Source organism: Tachysurus vachellii, chromosome 1, assembly GCF_030014155.1.
Source record: "Tachysurus vachellii isolate PV-2020 chromosome 1, HZAU_Pvac_v1, whole genome shotgun sequence".
NCBI lineage: Eukaryota > Metazoa > Chordata > Actinopteri > Siluriformes > Bagridae > Tachysurus > Tachysurus vachellii.
The window spans coordinates 21,328,861-21,346,310 of record NC_083460.1 but is presented as its reverse complement, the minus strand read 5'-3'; the positions used below and the strand labels follow the sequence as shown (position 1 = coordinate 21,346,310).

The following is a 17,450-nucleotide window of genomic DNA, read 5'->3' as shown; positions in this document are numbered from 1 at the left end:
AGTGTGTGTGTGTGTGTTCCTCGTATGTGAAAACATAGTTGGCAATAAAGTGTGTGTGTGTGAGTGTGTGTGTGAGTGTGTCTGTGTGAGTGTGTGTGAGTGTGAGTGTGTGTAAATGTGTGTGTGAGTGTGTCTGTGTGTGTCTGTGTGTCTGTGTTTGTGTGAGAGTGTGTGTCTGTGTGTGTAAATGTGTGTGTGTGTGTGTGTGAGTCTCTGTGCGTCTGTGTGTGTGAGTGTGTGTGTGTGTGTGTGTGTGTGAGTGTGAGTGTCTGTGTGTGTGTGTGTGAGAGGGTGTGTGTGTCTGTGTGTGTGTCTGTGTGCGAGTGAGTATGTGAGTGTGAGTAATCGTGCAAGTGTGAGTGAGTGTGTGTGTAAATGTGTGTGTAAGTGTGTGTTCCTCGTCTGTGTGAGTGTGTGTGTCTGTGTGAGTGTCTGTGTGTGTGTGAGTGTCTGTGTGTGTGTGAGAGGGTGTGTGTGTGTGAGTGTGTGTGTGAGTGTCTGTGTGTGTGTGTGTGTGTGTGTGTGTGTGAGTGTGTGTGTGAGTGCGTGTGTGTGTGTGTCTGTGTGAGTTTGTGTGTGTCTGTGTGTGTGTGTGTGAGTATGTGAGTGTGCGAGTGTGAGTAAGTGTGCGAGTGTGAGTAAGTGTGTGTGTGTAAATGTGTGTGTAAATGTGTGTGTAAGTGTGTGTGTGTTCCTCATAAAGACCTTTCTGATTCTGATTCTGATTCTGATGTTGCAAGAATTTTGCCTCTAGGCCTTACGATTCAGCACAAAAGTGGGTTTTTGGACTGTTGGTGGCGCTAGAGGGTTTGAGCTAGACACACCAAAGTTGCCACTGTAACTTCTAAGACTGGCCTCTACATGTGTGCCAAATTTCATAACTTTCCTACGTACGGTTCTATGGGCTGCCATTGACTTCAATGGCGGAAGAGGAAGAATAATAATAATAAATATAGCTGCAAGCAGCGATACCGGGGTCAAGCCGATCAGATGCGCCCAGAACATGTCGCTGATGAACCATACCAAGTTTTGTAGTGATATGGCATTGCATTCGTAAAATGTGTGCGTGTGTGTGTGTGAGTGTGTGAGTGTGTGTGAGTGTGTGTGTGAGTGTGTGTGTCTCTGTGCGTCTGTGTGTGTGTGTGTGTGAGTGCGTCTGTGTGTGTGTGCATGTCTGTGTGTGTGTGTGAGTGTGTGTGAGTGTATGTGTCTGTGTGTGTGTGAGTGTGTGTGTGTGTGTGTGAGTGTGTGCGAGTGTGTCTGTGTGAGTGTGTGTGTGAGTGTGTGTGTGTGAGTGTCTGTTTGTGTGAGTGTGTCTGTGTTAGTGTGTGTCTGTGTGTGTGTGTGAGTGTGTCTGTGTGAGTGTGTGTTTGTGTGTGTGAGTGTGAGTGTGTGTGTGTGTCTGTGTGAGTGTGTGTGTGAGTGAGTGTGTGAGTGTCTGTGTGTCTGTGTGTGTGTGTGAGTATGTGAGTGTGCGAGTGTGAGTAGGTGTGCGAGTGTGAGTAAGTGTGTGTGTGTAAATGTGTGTGTAAATGTGTGTGTAAGTGTGTGTGTGTTCCTCATAAAGACCTTTCTGATTCTGGTTCTGATTCTGATTTTGCAAGAATTTTGCCTAAACATACTTGGCAATAAAGACCTTTGTGATTCTGATTCTGATTCTGATGTTGCAAGAATTTTGCCTCTAGGCCTTACGATTCAGCACAAAATTGGGATTTTGGACTGTTGGTGGCACTAGACGGTTTGAGCTAGACACACCAAAGTTGCTACAGTAACTTCTAAGACTGGCCTCTACATGTGTGCCAAATTTCATAACTTTCCTACGTACGGTTCTATGGGCTGCCATTGACTTCAATGGCGGAAGAGGAAGAATAATATTAATAAGAAGAAAACTAACGATAACAATAGGTGTCTACGCCCCTTCGGGGCTTGACCCCTAAATATAGCTGCAAGCAGCGATACCGGGGTCAAGCCAATCAGATGCGCTCAGAACATGTCGCTGGAATTAAAGAACCCTATAAACAATCTGTTAATCTGAATCACAATGATATTACAATTATATAATTGTACAAATATGCCTTAAAGGAAAAATATGCTTAGTAAGTATTATAATTTAAAGGGGTTTTTGGAAATTACTCTCACCTGTAAGGGACCCTGTGCACAAAAAGTTTGAGAAGATATTCATGACAGAAATGACATCATACGGTGCATATTCTTTGATGTGTTACACGCCAACAGATAGGTCTATCAATAAACTTTTGATAACTTTTTGTCTGAAGTGTCTCTTGATTATGCGTACCAAAAATCACGCCAATCAAACGAGCGCTCTAGGTGGAGTTCGAAAAAGTAGGTGTGCAATATAATTCAAAGTGGCGGACAGGAAGTTGGTTTCACTATCGTATTTTTGGGATCCTCGGACTCAGCCTGAGCCACAACAAGACGTGTGTGTGTGTGTCTGTGTGTGTGTGTCTGAGTGTGTGTGTGAGTGTGTGTGCGTGTGTGTTTGAGTGTGTGTGAGTGTGTGTGTGTGTGTGTGAGTGTCTGTGTGTGTCTGTGTGTGTCTGTGTGTGTGTAAATGTGTAAATGTGTGTGAGTGTGTGTGTGTCTCTGTGCGTCTGTGTGTGTTTGTGAGTGCATGTGTGTGTGCGTGTCTGTGTGTGTCTGTGGGTGTGTGTGTGTGTGTGTGAGTGTGTGTGTGTGTGTGACTGTGTGTCTGTGTGTGTGACTGTGTGTCTGTGTGTCTGTGTGTGTGTCTGTGTGAGTGTGTGTGTGTGTGTGAGTGTGTCTGTGTGAGTGTGTGTGTGAGTGTGTGTGTGTGTGTGTGTGTGTGTGAGTGTCTGTGTGTGTCTGTGTGTGTGTGAGAGAGTGTGTGTGTGTGTGTAAATGTGTGTAAGTGTGTGTGTGTGTTCCTCGTATGTGAAAGCATACTTGGCAAAAAAGTGTGTATGTGTGTCTGTGTGTGTGAGTGTGTGTGTATGTGTGTGTAAATGTGTGTGGAAGTGTGTGTGTGTGTGTTCCTCGTATGTGAAAACATAGTTGGCAATAAAGTGTGTGAATGTGTGTGTGAGTGTGTCTGTGTGAGTGTGTGTGTGTGTGTGAGTTGTGAGTGTGTGTGTGTGAGTGTCTGTGTGTGTCTGTGTGTGTGTCTGTGTGTGTGTGTGTGTAAATGTGTGTGTAAATGTGTGTGTAAGTGTGTGTGTGTGTTCCTCGTATGTGAAAACATAGTTGGCAATAAAGTGTGTGTGTGAGAGTGTGTCTGTGTGAGTGTGTGTGTGATTGTGAGTGTGTGTGAGTGTGTGTGTGTCTGTGTGTGTGTGAGAGTGTGTGTGTGTCTGTGAGTGTGTGAGTGAGTGTGTGTGTGTGTGTCTCTGTGCGTCTGTGTGTGTGAGTGTGTGTGTGTGAGTGTCTGTGTGTGAGAGGGTGTGTGTGTCTGTGTGTGTGTCTGTGTGTGCGAGTGAGTATGTGAGTGTGCGAGTGTGAGTAATTGTGCAAGTGTGAGTGAGTGTGTGTGTAAATGTGTGTGTAAGTGTGTGTGTTCCTCGTCTGTGTGTGTGTGTCTGTTTGAGTGTGAGTGTCTGTGTGCGTCTGTGTGTGTGTGTGTGTGTGTGAGTGTCTGTGTGTGTGTGAGAGGGTGTGTGTGTGAGTGTGAGTGTGTGTGTGAGTGTCTGTGTGTGTCTGTGTGTCTGTGTATATGTGTGTGTCTGTGTGAGTGTGTGTGTGTGAGTGTGTGTGAGTGTGAGTGCGTGTGTGTGTCTGTGTGTGTGTGTGTGTGTGATAGTGTGTGTGTGCGAGTATGTGAGTGTGCGAGTGTGAGTAAGTGTGTGTGTGTAAATGTGTGTGTAAGTGTGTGTGTGTGTTCCTCATAAAGACCTTTCTGATTCTGATTCTGATTTTGCAAGAATTTTGCCTAAACATACTTGGCAATAAAGACCTTTCTGATTCTGATTCTGATTCTGATGTTGCAAGAATTTTGCCTCTAGGCCTTACGATTCAGCACAAAATTGGGTTTTTGGACTGTTGGTGGCGCTTTGCGCTTGAACCCTAATAAACTTGTGCAAAAGATGCATCTACAGTTTAGCAATACAGATATAACCTCAAATATACACAATCATTGTTACATTAAATTATTTATATTAAATTAACACTACTTGTCTACAATCAGTGCTGCTTAGCAGTGTTGTAATGTAACGGAGTACAAATACTTCGTTACTGTACTTATGTAGAAATTTCAGGTATCTGTACTTTACTTCGCTATTTAAATTTATGTCAACTTTCACTTTTATTCCACTACATTTCCTAGATAAAATGTATACTTTTACTCCATTATATTTCCACTAAGCATCTTCGTTACTCATTACTACAAAATAAAATCAGAAGAAATGTGTGCGACTACAATAAGGGAGGTTTGGCGAATTACTGCTCCTAGATTGCATTACGCTCCGCACGCTCTACGGAGAAGCACAGGGACGTGCAGCTTGCATGCACAGTCAGAGCTGGAGGCATTTATCTATAACGTTAATCGGCTGAAAGCCGCAAATACGGCAACCAAAAGAGTGAAATTTCACTATTCTTATTACCAGAGTTGTAGCACAAACAAAATATTAATGCAAACAATCCATTCAATACCAAATAAAAATAACATTTATTGATTTGGTCTTTGTCTTGTGAGTATTTTTATTAATGACTGCATTCATTGGACACACTGTTTGTAGAGAATGCACACATACATGAACTGATTTGATTCAAGACTGACATCCTTACATCATGCATAAAATTTTGGTGTCCAATTTTGCCATTTAATAATAATGTAGTCATATATAATATATAATATAAAACTCTTCTTGTTTTAAATTCTCACTGAGGGCTAAACCCCCTAAAGATGAAATTCTAGAACCGCCCCTGCTCTTATGCCTACAGAAAATCACTGAAATTTTACTTTTTACTTTTATTTCAAATACTTAAGTACATTAAATATCAGAAAATTACTTTTGATACTTAAGTACAGTATATATCACATACTTTAAGACTTTTACCTGTGTAATATTCTAAAAGGTAACTTTCACTTCTACCAAAGTCTTTTTCTAGTACGATACTTGTACTTTTACTCATGTATTGCTTTCTAGTACTTTATACAACACTGCTGCTTAGTGACTCACTGCTTTATCCCTCTACATATCAGACCCTTTTCATTAGAAAACTATAAGCTGCCTTTAGAAACTATTTTGTTACTCTACAGCTTTTTTGAAATTGAGTTCCATTATTTTCCCATCAAACAAATAATAACAGATTAAAATTCACTTAGCTGAAGCACTGTGGCTGTGAATAGCGGCTTTAAACACTGCGGTGGTGCTAAAAGATTGTCAGACCTAGATTTAGGGATCTTCAAGCATTTTAATTTGTAGAATCTCTCAAGCTGCTGTTGAAGAACCTCCCAAAATAGTCCATGCTGCCAACACAATGTACTGGGCAATATGAAACAAATATGGACAGCGGGTGCTAACATAAGGCCAAAAATATGACCTTCTACCATGATGCATCAGTGACCTTCACACATATATTTGATGGTTGAACTTCTCATTTCAAAGACATGGATTAACATAGATTTTAATGAGATCCACCATTGATGTTGGGATGTTGAGAAGACTCAAGTTCCAGTTCATCCCAAAGGTGTTCAGTAGGGGTTGAGTCAGCGCTCAGTGCAGGACACTTGAATTGTTTTCTTTCCAATGAAGGGAAACTATAAAGCTACAGCACACAGAGACATTTAGTACAACTGTGTGCTTCATTTTGTGGTAACAGTTTGTAGAACTACATACAGTCTGCATGTGATATTCAGGGGTGCGCCTATATTTGACCATATGTTAACCATAATTTTCATATGTATGAATTATTATGTATGAGTAATGTAGACACTACATGCAAGCGAGCTCAATATAGCCCCGCCCACCTGACATTAAAGCCTGTGAAATTCTGATTAAACACATGGAAACAGTGAAATGTTACCAATTATCTAGATGTTACTGCAGATTGTGGCCCCAACACCAACATTAACCTGATTAGAAAGCAATCAGGCCTGAGGTCATTCCCGGGGGTTTTAATAACCTGCCTTTGTTTGCAGCATTTCCATAAATACATACTGTTTACATTGTGAATCCTGACATTACTCTTTTCTTGCTCAGAGTTAGTTTTCCTATAGCATATTTACAATGACAGTTTTATTTGTGTAGGGAAAATAAAAGTTTTGCTTTTATTTTTATTTAAGGAATAATTCAGAAATGTCTTTTGAGATCCTGAAGATTTGGTTAGGTATTGTATTATTTAGCTAGAGAAAAAAAAACATCAGTAAAAACAAAGAGAGAGAGAGAGAGAGAGAGAGAGAGATTTGTGTGTGTGTGTCTGTGTGTGTCTGTGTGTGTGAGCATACTATATTTGACATTATGTTGGTTGGTATTTGTTTGCCTGGTGAATTGTGTAAAGAAACACTGTTTATCATTCTCCATATAACTGTGGATTTTTCTTGAGCACTAACACAAATACACAAATACACACACACACACGCACACACACATACTTGGCACACAGTGTTTGATGACCAACTTTATATGTAGACTTTTATTCAAGTAAGGAATTATTGACTTTGAGGCTGTGAAAATACTGTTCCTGTACTCTTCATAGACTCACGGTGTGTGTGTGTGTGTGTGTGTGTGTGTGTGTGTGTGTGTGTGTGTGTGTGTGTGTGTGGGTGGGGTGGGGGGCTGTTAGGGTTAGGGTTAGAGAATGTTTATGTGAAAAGGGAGCAGGTCCTAGTAGATTGGCCCAATATAACAACAAAAACAGCTGAGGCTGAGATGTAGATGACTGTAACACAAAGTGCCTTGTGCATCAGGCGGCTTCACTGGTGTTCCATCGTTTACACCAGAGGTGAAATAAATTAAAACTTTAAACAGATAAATCATTTCCAACCACTTTCAATAGGGACAGCTGGGGCAGATTTCTTGAAAATGAAGTGGGAATTACTTTGTGCTGATTACCAACAGCAAAGTAGTCACCTTGTACCTGTAACCTCAGGTGAGCTGACCATCATAGTTCTAATCAACCTCATGCTCTGTTCATCCTGTTCACCATTCTCACCTGCTGAGGAGTTGAAGATGATTCAAAATGCTAACTGTGCTAAGTGCCGCAGAATGACAGTGAGTGAAGCATGCAGGCTGTGTGAAGCAAACAACAAATGGGCAGAAGGCTTGGCTGCTCAGCTCCCCGGAAAGAGGAGCATAAGCTCCTTTACAATGTTGAAACAAACAGAAGTTGGCATTTAGCGAGAATTGTTAGTGGCACGATGAAGTGCTAAACACAGAAGAGTGTAGAACAACTGACTCTCTAGTGTTCTCTAAGAGAGCTAATGTTGATTCAGAATGTGGATGATGATATGGTGAAAGTGGATTGTATCCCTCATATGGGACACAGTCGCTTTTGGCTGTTAATGAAATAATGTCATAATTTTAAGTGTAAGGAGTACCAAAAGGAATGCAGAAACCCCAAAGGCAGCGCTGAAAACGATCTGTGGCATCTGTGGCAGTAATGTGATTACTACATCTGTTGACAGAAATGTGAAGATAAGAATTGTGTGAGAACCTGGAGGTGCTCTAAAGGCTCGTACACACAGGGACGATTATCACGCATGATTATTGCTGACGTTTAACGCCTTGTGACAAAACAAAGGGTGTGAATGTGAGTGTGCACCCGACGCGTAAAATGGCAGTCGTCATTTTAAATATTTCTGAACTCATCCCCGTAAAACATTTCCCCTAAAGACACTGCAATCTTGAAAGGGTGAATGAACAGCTTTGCTGCTCTGAAATCTGTGGCTTTCATCACATCCACCTTTCAAACAGCAATATAGAGATTTGAAGACAGGTACAAACTGAAGTCTTTGTCCCTCTTTCCACACCAACAGGTTCAACAACATGGAAAAGACTTTTATAAAGAGTCTTGTGCTTACAGGAAAACGCTGTCACTGTTTTATGACTAATAATCTCATTGCAACCAAGACTGTGTTACCAAAACAGGCCTTTGTTTTGCAGTCAGCTTGATGCTCCTCAACAGCTGTAACAAATTAAATCAGTCATGACTAAAGAGATGAGTTTTCAATCTACATTTAAACTGTGAAAGTGTGTCTGAGCCCCGAACACTATCAGGAAGACTATTCCAAAGTTTGGGAGCTAAATAAGAGAACGCTCTTCCGCCTTTAGTAGACTTAGATATTCTGGGGACTACCAGAAGTCCTGAGTTTTGTGATCTCAGAGAGCGTGAAGGACTGTAACGTGTTAGAAGACTAGTTAGATACATGGGAGCTAAACCATTAAGAGCCTTGTACGTAAGTAGCAGCAGTTTGTAATCAATTCTAAACTTAACAGGTAGCCAGTGTAGAGATGATAAAATTGGGGTTATATGGTCATACTTTCTTGTCCTAGTGAGAACTCTGGCTGCTGCATTTTGGACTAACTGTAGCCTATTTATTAAAGATGCAGGACAACCACCTAGTAATGCATTACAATAGTCCAGTCTAGAGGTCATGAAAGCGTGAACTAGCTTCTCAGCATCAGATACAGACAGGATGTTTCTCAGCATTGAAAAATCTTTATCTTTCCAAAAAAACTCCTTTCTGTACTATTAACAGGTTCTAGGCAAGATATAGTGAAGAAATAACTGAGCACTCATTAGCCTCACCTCAATATCAAAGGATAGAAAAATATATTTACCATATTCCAGCTTTACTAACTTTGCTAACAAGTCAAGACTCTTTAACAGAACGATGATCTGCTTATACAACTGATTAAAATCAGCAGATTAATGCAGACATGTATTCCTCCTAGAATCGGAAATTAGAATTGGCATTGGCCTTTTGATACAAGGACCCGCAGATTTGGGGCTCCTTCTCCTACTTTTCACAGAAGATCATGGACGTCTGGATATCTTCCCAGGAGGAAGGATGTCTGAGTACAGCTTCTGCAGCTCCAACAGACATGGCCTGCAAGGCTGGAAATGTGGACATTGTCTTAAAACGTCATCCTGGCCATAACCTAAAGACAACCCAGTACCCTACAAACCTACCTGCATATGATGATGGCCCAGAACCCAGGCAGCTATGGAGGACCCAGATATCAGCAGAAGAGCGACAGCATCACTTGATCCGACAGTTTTTTTTTTTACTGTAGACAATTGGGACACCGTCACACGTTCTTCCCCAATAAACCGGGATCTACCACTAGCAAGGTCTTCATATCATCTTAGCCTGCTTTTACCAGTGCAACTCCATTATGCTGAACAAACTTGTCACATATCCCTTATAGATTCCGACTTGGCCAACAACATTAAGGAGGTTGTCAGTGCCTGCCAGCTCTGCTCTCAGCTGCCACCTGGACTCTACCCATGCCCCAGCTAGACACTACCCATATCCTGTGGTCCGACATAGCTGTAGACTTTGTAACTAACCAGCCCTATTTGCAAGGGTATTACATCATATTGGTTATCATTGACCACTTCTCTAAAACCTGCCACCTGATTCCCCTGAAAGGGCTGTCCACAGCCATGGAAACTGCAGAGGCCTTGTTTCATCAGGTTAATTTAATTTTAAGACCCAAAAGCTTCATTTCATTGATGGGAATATGGTCCTGTCATGCCTACTGCAACACAAACACAAACTGTATGCCAATGCTGAGAATGGGACTTTCGTTGCACATCCACTAAATTTCTGCAATAGGTTATCAGCTCACAGGGAGTGGAGATGAATTTAAGCAATCTGCAAGCAGTTAACAGCTGGCCTGTGCCGTCCACAATTAAAGAAGGTTCATTTGAAACTACAGCAGGGTCACCACCCCTCTAACCTCACTGCTAAGGGGAAAGCCCAGAAAACTCCAATGGACTGAAGCCACACAGATAGCCTTTGATCTTGAAACATCCCAATCCTGAACGGCCATTTGGTGGAGCTTGACCAGGCAAACTCTTCCCCTGTGCTTACTTTCCATGCAAACTGACCCCTACTGAGGCAAATTATAATATTGATAATAAGGAACAGGGGGCACGGTGGCTTAGTGGTTAGCACGTTCGCCTCACACCTCCAGGGTCGGGGTTCGATTCCCGCCTCCACCTTGTGTGTGTGGAGTTTGCATGTTCTCCCCGTGCCTCGGGGGTTTCCTCCGGGTACTCCGGTTTCCTCCCCCGGTCCAAAGACATGCATGGTAGGTTGATTGGCATCTCTGGAAAATTGTCCCTAGTGTGTGATTGCGTGAGTGAATGAGTGTGTGTGCCCTGCGATGGGTTGGCACTCCGTCCAGGGTGAATCCTGCCTTGATGCCCGATGACGCCTGAGATAGGCACAGGCTCCCCGTGACCCGAGGTAGTTCGGATAAGCGGTAGAAGATGAATGAATGAATAATAAGGAACAGCTGTCAATTGAACCTGCATTGGAGGCACTGGCTAGAGGGTGCATGACACCTTCCTCATCCAGCGCCTTCTGGTAGCCCTTGTTTCAATCCATCATTAAGGAGGTTGTCAGTGCCTGCCAGATCTGCTCTCAGCTGACACCTGGACTCTACCCATGCCCCAGCTAGACACTACCTATGTCCTGTTGTAACAGTGCACTTTCGTGGGCACGCATTGGGTTTGTGTTGTTGGTCTGGGGTATGGCGCGGTTCATTGGTGTAGGGGTGTAGAGTATTGGAAAAAGCGGCCGCAATAAAGATGGCGCCTATGTTGGTCCGCCCGGGCAATCCCGGAAGTATGCTGACGTAGCTGCTAAAGGCGCTTAAAAAGAGCCATGGCGGCGATAACAAAAAGGTAAAAAAGAGAAGGGCAGTTCACCGGGAGACTCACCTCTATGAAAGCCGTGTTTATGGTGTTGTTGCGACGGAAAGTATGTTACGCCGGCGAACGGATATTTACTCTATTGAAGGAATTCACTGGTGTATGGAGTATGTCGCTGTATATAACGGAGTGCTTGTATCGTGAATGGAGTTAAACCAATGAAGATAAATACGGATGGAGCTGATCGGGAGCTGCTCTTTAACTCTGGAAAGCTGGTGGAGTTGTGAGTAACTGGTGATCTTTACCCAGCGCCATTAAACTGGCTTTGTAAGTTACTTCTGCTTAATACCCTGGACGCAATGGATTGAGTGACATTACTGATGAACTGGTGACTTTGACTTTCCTTTATTCTTATTTGTACAATTCTTTATTTTTCAGACTATTTAACTGTGCTGAAGGGTTGTGAGATGAATATTTTCTGCTGTTGATGTTGGTTATGCTGGTGTTTATTGCTAAAGAATTGTGTTATGTGGTGTGATGGAATTGGTGCATTGTTATTATTGAATACACTGAATATTGCATTATGGTGAAAAGTTGTACTTCTTCCTTATTTGGTTTGCTCTTCCAAGATTTGGGATATGTGTGATGAGTATGCCTTAAGATACATGTGTCCTTTGTTCACTCTCCTTCTGATTGGACTAACAACCCTTACTGTAATTGACAGAGTATTTATCTCTGTCTGGCACCCCAGCATATTAATAAGAGGGAAAGTGTTACACTGTGGTCCGACATAGCTGTAGACTTTGTAACTAACCAGCCCTATTTGCAAGGGTATTACATCATATTGGTTATCATTGATCACTTCTCTAAAGCCTGCCACCTGATTCCCCTGAAAGGGCTGCCCACAGAACTGGAAACTGCAGAGGCCTTGTTTCACCAGGTTTTCAAGCCTGAGGACCTTCTGCAGCTACCTTAACATCAACATGGCCCTCACCTTTGGCCTCCTCTTTAGCTACCATCTGGCTACCATCAGTCTAATGGGCAAGTGGAATGCCTAAACCAGGAGATTGGCAACCACCTCTGCTCCTTCTGTAGTCGGAAACAGCATAGGTAGAGCAAGGGCCTTCCAAGGAGAAATTATGCTCAGAAATCCCTCATCCAATCCTCCACAGGACTTGTTTCAGTGTGTTGGGGTATCATCCCCTTCTGTTCCCATGGTTGGGGGAGCTATGCAATGTCCCTCCATTGGTTCCATTTCTGTAGGAGTGTGTGGGAGAATGCCCATATTCGGCTTCAAAAGGCAGTTCAGCTTTAATGGCTACCAGTTATGCCACCCACACCCAGACTATCAGCCAGGCCAGAGGGTGTGGTAGCCCACCAGAAGCCTTCCAAGCATGAAACTGAGCCCCAAATAAATCAGCTGCATTGCCAACTCCCTCCCTGCTCAAGTTGGCTCATGAATCCCCAATCATGGATGTTACTAACAAGTGATACACTGGAGGGCAGAGAGATCTGCAGAGAGAGATCTCAGACTCAAGGAGAAGGTGAACCACACCGCCAAAGGAAGCCCTTGTCGAGTATTAACACGTCTGAGTCAATGTGTCTCTTTCTGCATCTTCGGAAATTTAAACAATGCTCACCCTATTGTACATGTGAAGTGTTGAAGGTTTTAATTTTTTTAATTGACGGTACTACAGTACCGATTCATTTGTTATTGTTTATCGTGTTTGCTTTCCATGTTTGACCTAGTGTTTCGTTTTCTCCGTTTTTGCCTCCTGTATTTTGTGATTTCGGATTTGTTTGCCCTGCGGTTTGCTTTTTCAGTTATTGGATTATTATGCCTTGTCTTTGTGTTTACTCTTTGTCTTGCATTTTTGAATTTCCGACTCTGTACTTTTCAATAAACATCACTGCATATGGATCCATCTGATCCAGCCTCTTCATTACAATATATTTCTTATGGAAAAATTCCTTGGTTGTTTTAAATATTTCCTTCTCTATACTCGATTCACTTGCTTTCTTCCCTCCTTGAAGATGCATCATTACTGATGATGTGAGCACTGTTACTTTGAATTAAAAACACACACCAACGACTGTGTTACACTAAATGGGGAATCAAATATAGGCAAAAAACAGCATCCATTAATCAGTTACTCATTAAGTTCCTTATGTTAGAGAAGTGTAAAGAGTCACTGTTACAAAAGTTCCGTGTATGCTGTTTGTGTGTGTAAAAAGCATTTTACAGTATGTGTACTTTATGGGAGAAATAAAGAGAAATCATAATATGTAATAATAATAATAATCAATTTACTTTACTCTTTCTCTTCATATGTGTGTGTGTTTCCTCCTCTGCAGGGGAAGAGGAATAAGCCAGGTTTGGACACGGCAAGTTCTCCAGACTCAGTGTCGGTTCGAGGCCGGGGTGAAAATAAAGCCATCAAGTAGGTTATTCCTGAGTGTAACTGTTCCTTCATGTTGTAAACTAGACTCAAATTCATGAAATGAAATCTGCTTATTCTGCTGCATTTAATGTAGTGCATTACACCAGACCTGATGACACATTACACACACTTCCTATCTTGTCTTACTGTGCATCACTGATCTCACCATAACACTGCAGCAGAATTGATACATTCAGAAACATACATCTCTTCAGCTCTGTTTCATCTGACCACTCAAAGAGGGAGAGAAAGCTCAGACACTCAGTTTGTCAATGACATTTTGCACTTTTTATCAGACAGTCGTTCTTATGAAGCTGGATTCTACATTGGAACTGTTTTTTATTCTCAGCTTTCACATTCAGTATTGTGTAAAATCTGCACAGTGAAAGGATTTGATGCTTCAGACAGATGATGGGTCGGTGTTTGGTATTTAAAGTTAGCGTTTCTGTAAATAATTCCACACTGGTTTGGTGAGGAAGCAAACTAACACTCTGATCTACTAACATATGTTATTAAAATGTGCAAACGTTATAACACTTTTATTAATTTAAAAAAAAAAACAGGCTCTACAGAAGACTGCATTTTTCAAATTAGCAAAGTAACATGTAGATAGAAATATAAAGAAAAATCTGTAATTTATCTCCTACAATGTGACAAATCCAAAACATGTCAGAGCATGAGCGCATCTGAAAAGCATAAATTATACAAAATGATCAGATTTTTTCTTGAAATATTTCTTAAAATGTTTGAAAAATTATTTATGCAATTATTCTTGGTTCTAGTGGCATTAATTATGATTCACCATTTCACAGAGGAATTCATTGTACTGTTCTCTCTCTCTCTCTCTCTCTCTCTCTCTCTCTCTCTCTCTCTCTCTCTCTCTGTCTCTTATCTTTCTCTAGTGATCTTGACAGAGACTTTTGGAATAATAATGACAGCAGTAATGTTCAGCAACGGTGGAGCTCCTATCCTCCTAAAGAGTTTCTCTTGAACATGTCTCCCTATGCTCCATATGGAGACCCTCGTCTAACACCCAAGTAAGTGTTGTCCGTCTGTCTGTTGCTCTGTGTGTCAGTGCAGATTTGTAACCAATCTGTAAGTGAGCCTGTAAGTGAGCCATCTTTCTTTTCTAATCAGCTGCTTGTTCCAGTCCTGCATCGTTAGTAGAGTTTAATACAAACACTAATCTAATTTGTTTACAGTATAAAACTTAGTGCAGGAAGTAATAACACGTAGCAGGTTATGCTGTTATAGGAAATGAATCAGTGCCAGGGTGGTTTGATACAAGGCAACATGCAGCAGAGTGATGAGGATTATTTACCTGTAACAGCACACCTGCAGTCTGTTCTTCCTCTTTTGCCAAATTGACATTTCATTTATTACTGTATGACACGTTGTGTAGGAACTGAAATGTTCCCATGAAGACTGGGAGAAATTCATGCTTTCTTGAGTTTTGACTGAGCTTGTGTGTTGAACCCAAGCTTCCTGCCCAAAGTCAAATACCTTCTAATCTTAACCAGTTGTTTGACTTCACACCATTTCACGAAGGTCCAGTGTGCGTCCTGTGGTACGATTTGGATTGGACTATGTGTTTGAAACATAAGAGTGGGAAGACACATGGAGCTGCAACATCTCAGACACATACACACTGGTTGGTTGAGATTGTCATGACACTCTCCTCATCAGCATCAGCCTGTTGCACTGCTACAGGAAGTCCTGCATGATAAAATGAAAAGTCCAATTCTCCTGCATGGTGCACTTGGACTTTTATCAAGGCCATTCGTGTCATCGTATATGCAGTGATTCATTAAAATTACAAGCATGTTATATATATTCCAGCTGTCTTTATCCCACAGGCAGACAATAATGTGGATCCAGAGGAGAGCTTGAGGGTTAGCTGCACGTTCCCCCAGCTTCCTGTTTTAATTGCTTAATTAAGGTCATTATCTGGGATGGAGAGAAGGAGAGTCCTCTCTCGCCATGCTTGCTGGCTAAATCAGCTGCTAATTTAAAGCAGGCTATAACAGATGAAGAACACTGGCATGTGGAAGGCCGACACCGCCCTCTATCGCCTCCCGAGAACCTCTCAAATTAGCAGTTACTTTCCAACAACATCTGAAGCCTAATAAACCAATAGCACTGCTGCTTGAAAGAGAAAGCAGGTGAAGTGACAGAATATAGTTCACTCAGTAATAGTGAAACAAGCACCTAGTATATACATTAACCCTTTAATTACACACTACGTATAATGTAAGACTAGATAACAAGGAAGAGTGTAAGTACAGATGAACAGATCTTCACAGAAAAAACACAGATGTTTAATTGCATGAGCTGCTAAGCCCAAACTAATAATATGATTTTAGATTTTGAATATTGTAAATTCAAAAATAAATGATCTTGTGATTTTGTCCAAATATTTTTGTAAAGTGTTTGGCAGGCTACAGTTCAGCTCGAGTTATTAAACACGGATCTGGAGATTCTTTTACTAACTAAAAATAAAAGCAATTAAAATCTAAATGAATAAATACATTCATTTACATAAATAAATTTCAAAAAAATTCACCACGGCAAAATTCAAATGAATAAGTGAGGATTCAGCTGACTAAAGGCAAAATGGCTCTGTTCATTCAGGAGGAAACTTAATAATAACTAACAAAAAATGGTTCATTGTTCTCTCTCCAGATCTTGTTCTCTGACAGCACAGAGATCAGGTCAGAGAATAGGTCAGAGATCAGCACTAAGATCAGCAAAGAGACCAGCACAGAGATCATCACAGAGATCAGCTTAGAGATCAGCACAGAGATCAGCTCAGAGATCACCACAGAGATCAGCTCATAGATCAGCACAAAGATCACCTCGGAGATCACCACAGAGATCAGCACAGAGATCAGCTCAGAGATCACCACAGAGATCAGCACAGAGCTCACCTCAGAGATCACCTAAGAGATCAGCTCATAGATTAACTAAGAAATCAGCAGAGAAATCAGTTCAGCTCAAATTCAGCCCCAGATTTACATAAAAAGCTGGATGAGCCACAGCTTTTCTTCTTCCGTTTGTCTTCTCTCCAGCCCTGTGACCCTGAGCTCAGGCAGCACATACGTTGCTGCTGTTACTAATCTCCTTGCTGCTGTTTTTTCTGTACTGTTTTTGCAGGTTTTGCTGTGTTACTTTGTTATTTTGTCCCTGTGTGTTCTGACTGTGTTTCTACACTGGGGATGTCGTGGAGAAACATAAACCTCTGTGACCTACTTTTGTGTGATGGCAGAAATTTTGATTGACAGCTTAAAGTTGTGTGCTGTGACGTTATTTCAGTATAAGGGTTAATTAAACCATTTTAAATTTAAAATAATATAAGATTGGTGTTTATGTGCATTTACCCTCCACTACATCCCTATTTTATATTTTTCTAACAATGTGTGCTGTTTTTTAGTTATTTTTGTTTTTTTGTATTTTTGTACCTTTATGTAGCCATATTTTGTAGAATTATCATTAATTTACTCTTTTTAAGCCTCATAATTCTAATGAGGAGCAGCATTTCAGTGTCATTATACACTTTAAAGCACAGTAAAATTACTGACTGAAATCCCACAAATCTGTATGTTTTATCTTTAGTGCGAAAAAAAATCACCTGCTGTGTTCATCGTATCTGCACATAGAGAATCAAATCACTTAGTTCTTAACTGTTAACCTGAGTTAGTAATCAGTTGTGCTGTTTTATGAGGTGTCTGCTTTCTTGTATGTTTACACTCGGACATTTTTTGAATCATGTGTGTTGGGTCATGTGGGTTGAATCATGTGTGTTGGGTTGCGTGTGTTTAGTTGTTTGTGTGTTGAGTTATGTGTTTTCAATTGTGTATTGAGTTATTGTATGTTGAGTCGTGTATTGGGTTGTTGTGTGTTGAGTTTTTGTGTGTTGAGTTGTTATATGTTGAGTCATGTGTGTTGGGTCATGTTGTGTGTGTTGAGTTGTGTGTACTGAGTCATGTTTGTTGAATTGTATGTGTTGAGTCATGTGTGTTGGGTCATGTGTGTTGAAGTGTGTTGAGTTTTTGTGTATTGGGTTGTGTGTTGAGGTTTTGTGTATTGGGTTGTGTGTTGAGGTTTTGTGTATTGGGTTGTGTGTGTTGAGTTGTGTGTATTGAGACATGAGTGTTGGGTCATGTGTGTTGAGTCATGTGTGTTTAGCTGAAGCGTGCTGTGGTCCTAGAC

The 17,450-nt window shown here is 41.3% G+C and overlaps 1 protein-coding gene across 2 annotated transcripts in view; it reads left to right on the top strand.

Moving 5' to 3' along the window:
* syt7b (synaptotagmin VIIb) overlaps window positions 1–17,450 on the top strand; it is a 120,777-nt gene that overhangs the window by 63,910 nt on the left and 39,417 nt on the right. For both annotated transcript variants that reach the window (XM_060876948.1, XM_060876938.1), the window contains exons 3-4: window positions 13,156–13,241; window positions 14,144–14,278. In XM_060876948.1, coding sequence (XP_060732931.1) covers window positions 13,156–13,241; window positions 14,144–14,278 — 221 coding nt within the window. The remainder of the gene's footprint in view (window positions 1–13,155; window positions 13,242–14,143; window positions 14,279–17,450) is intronic.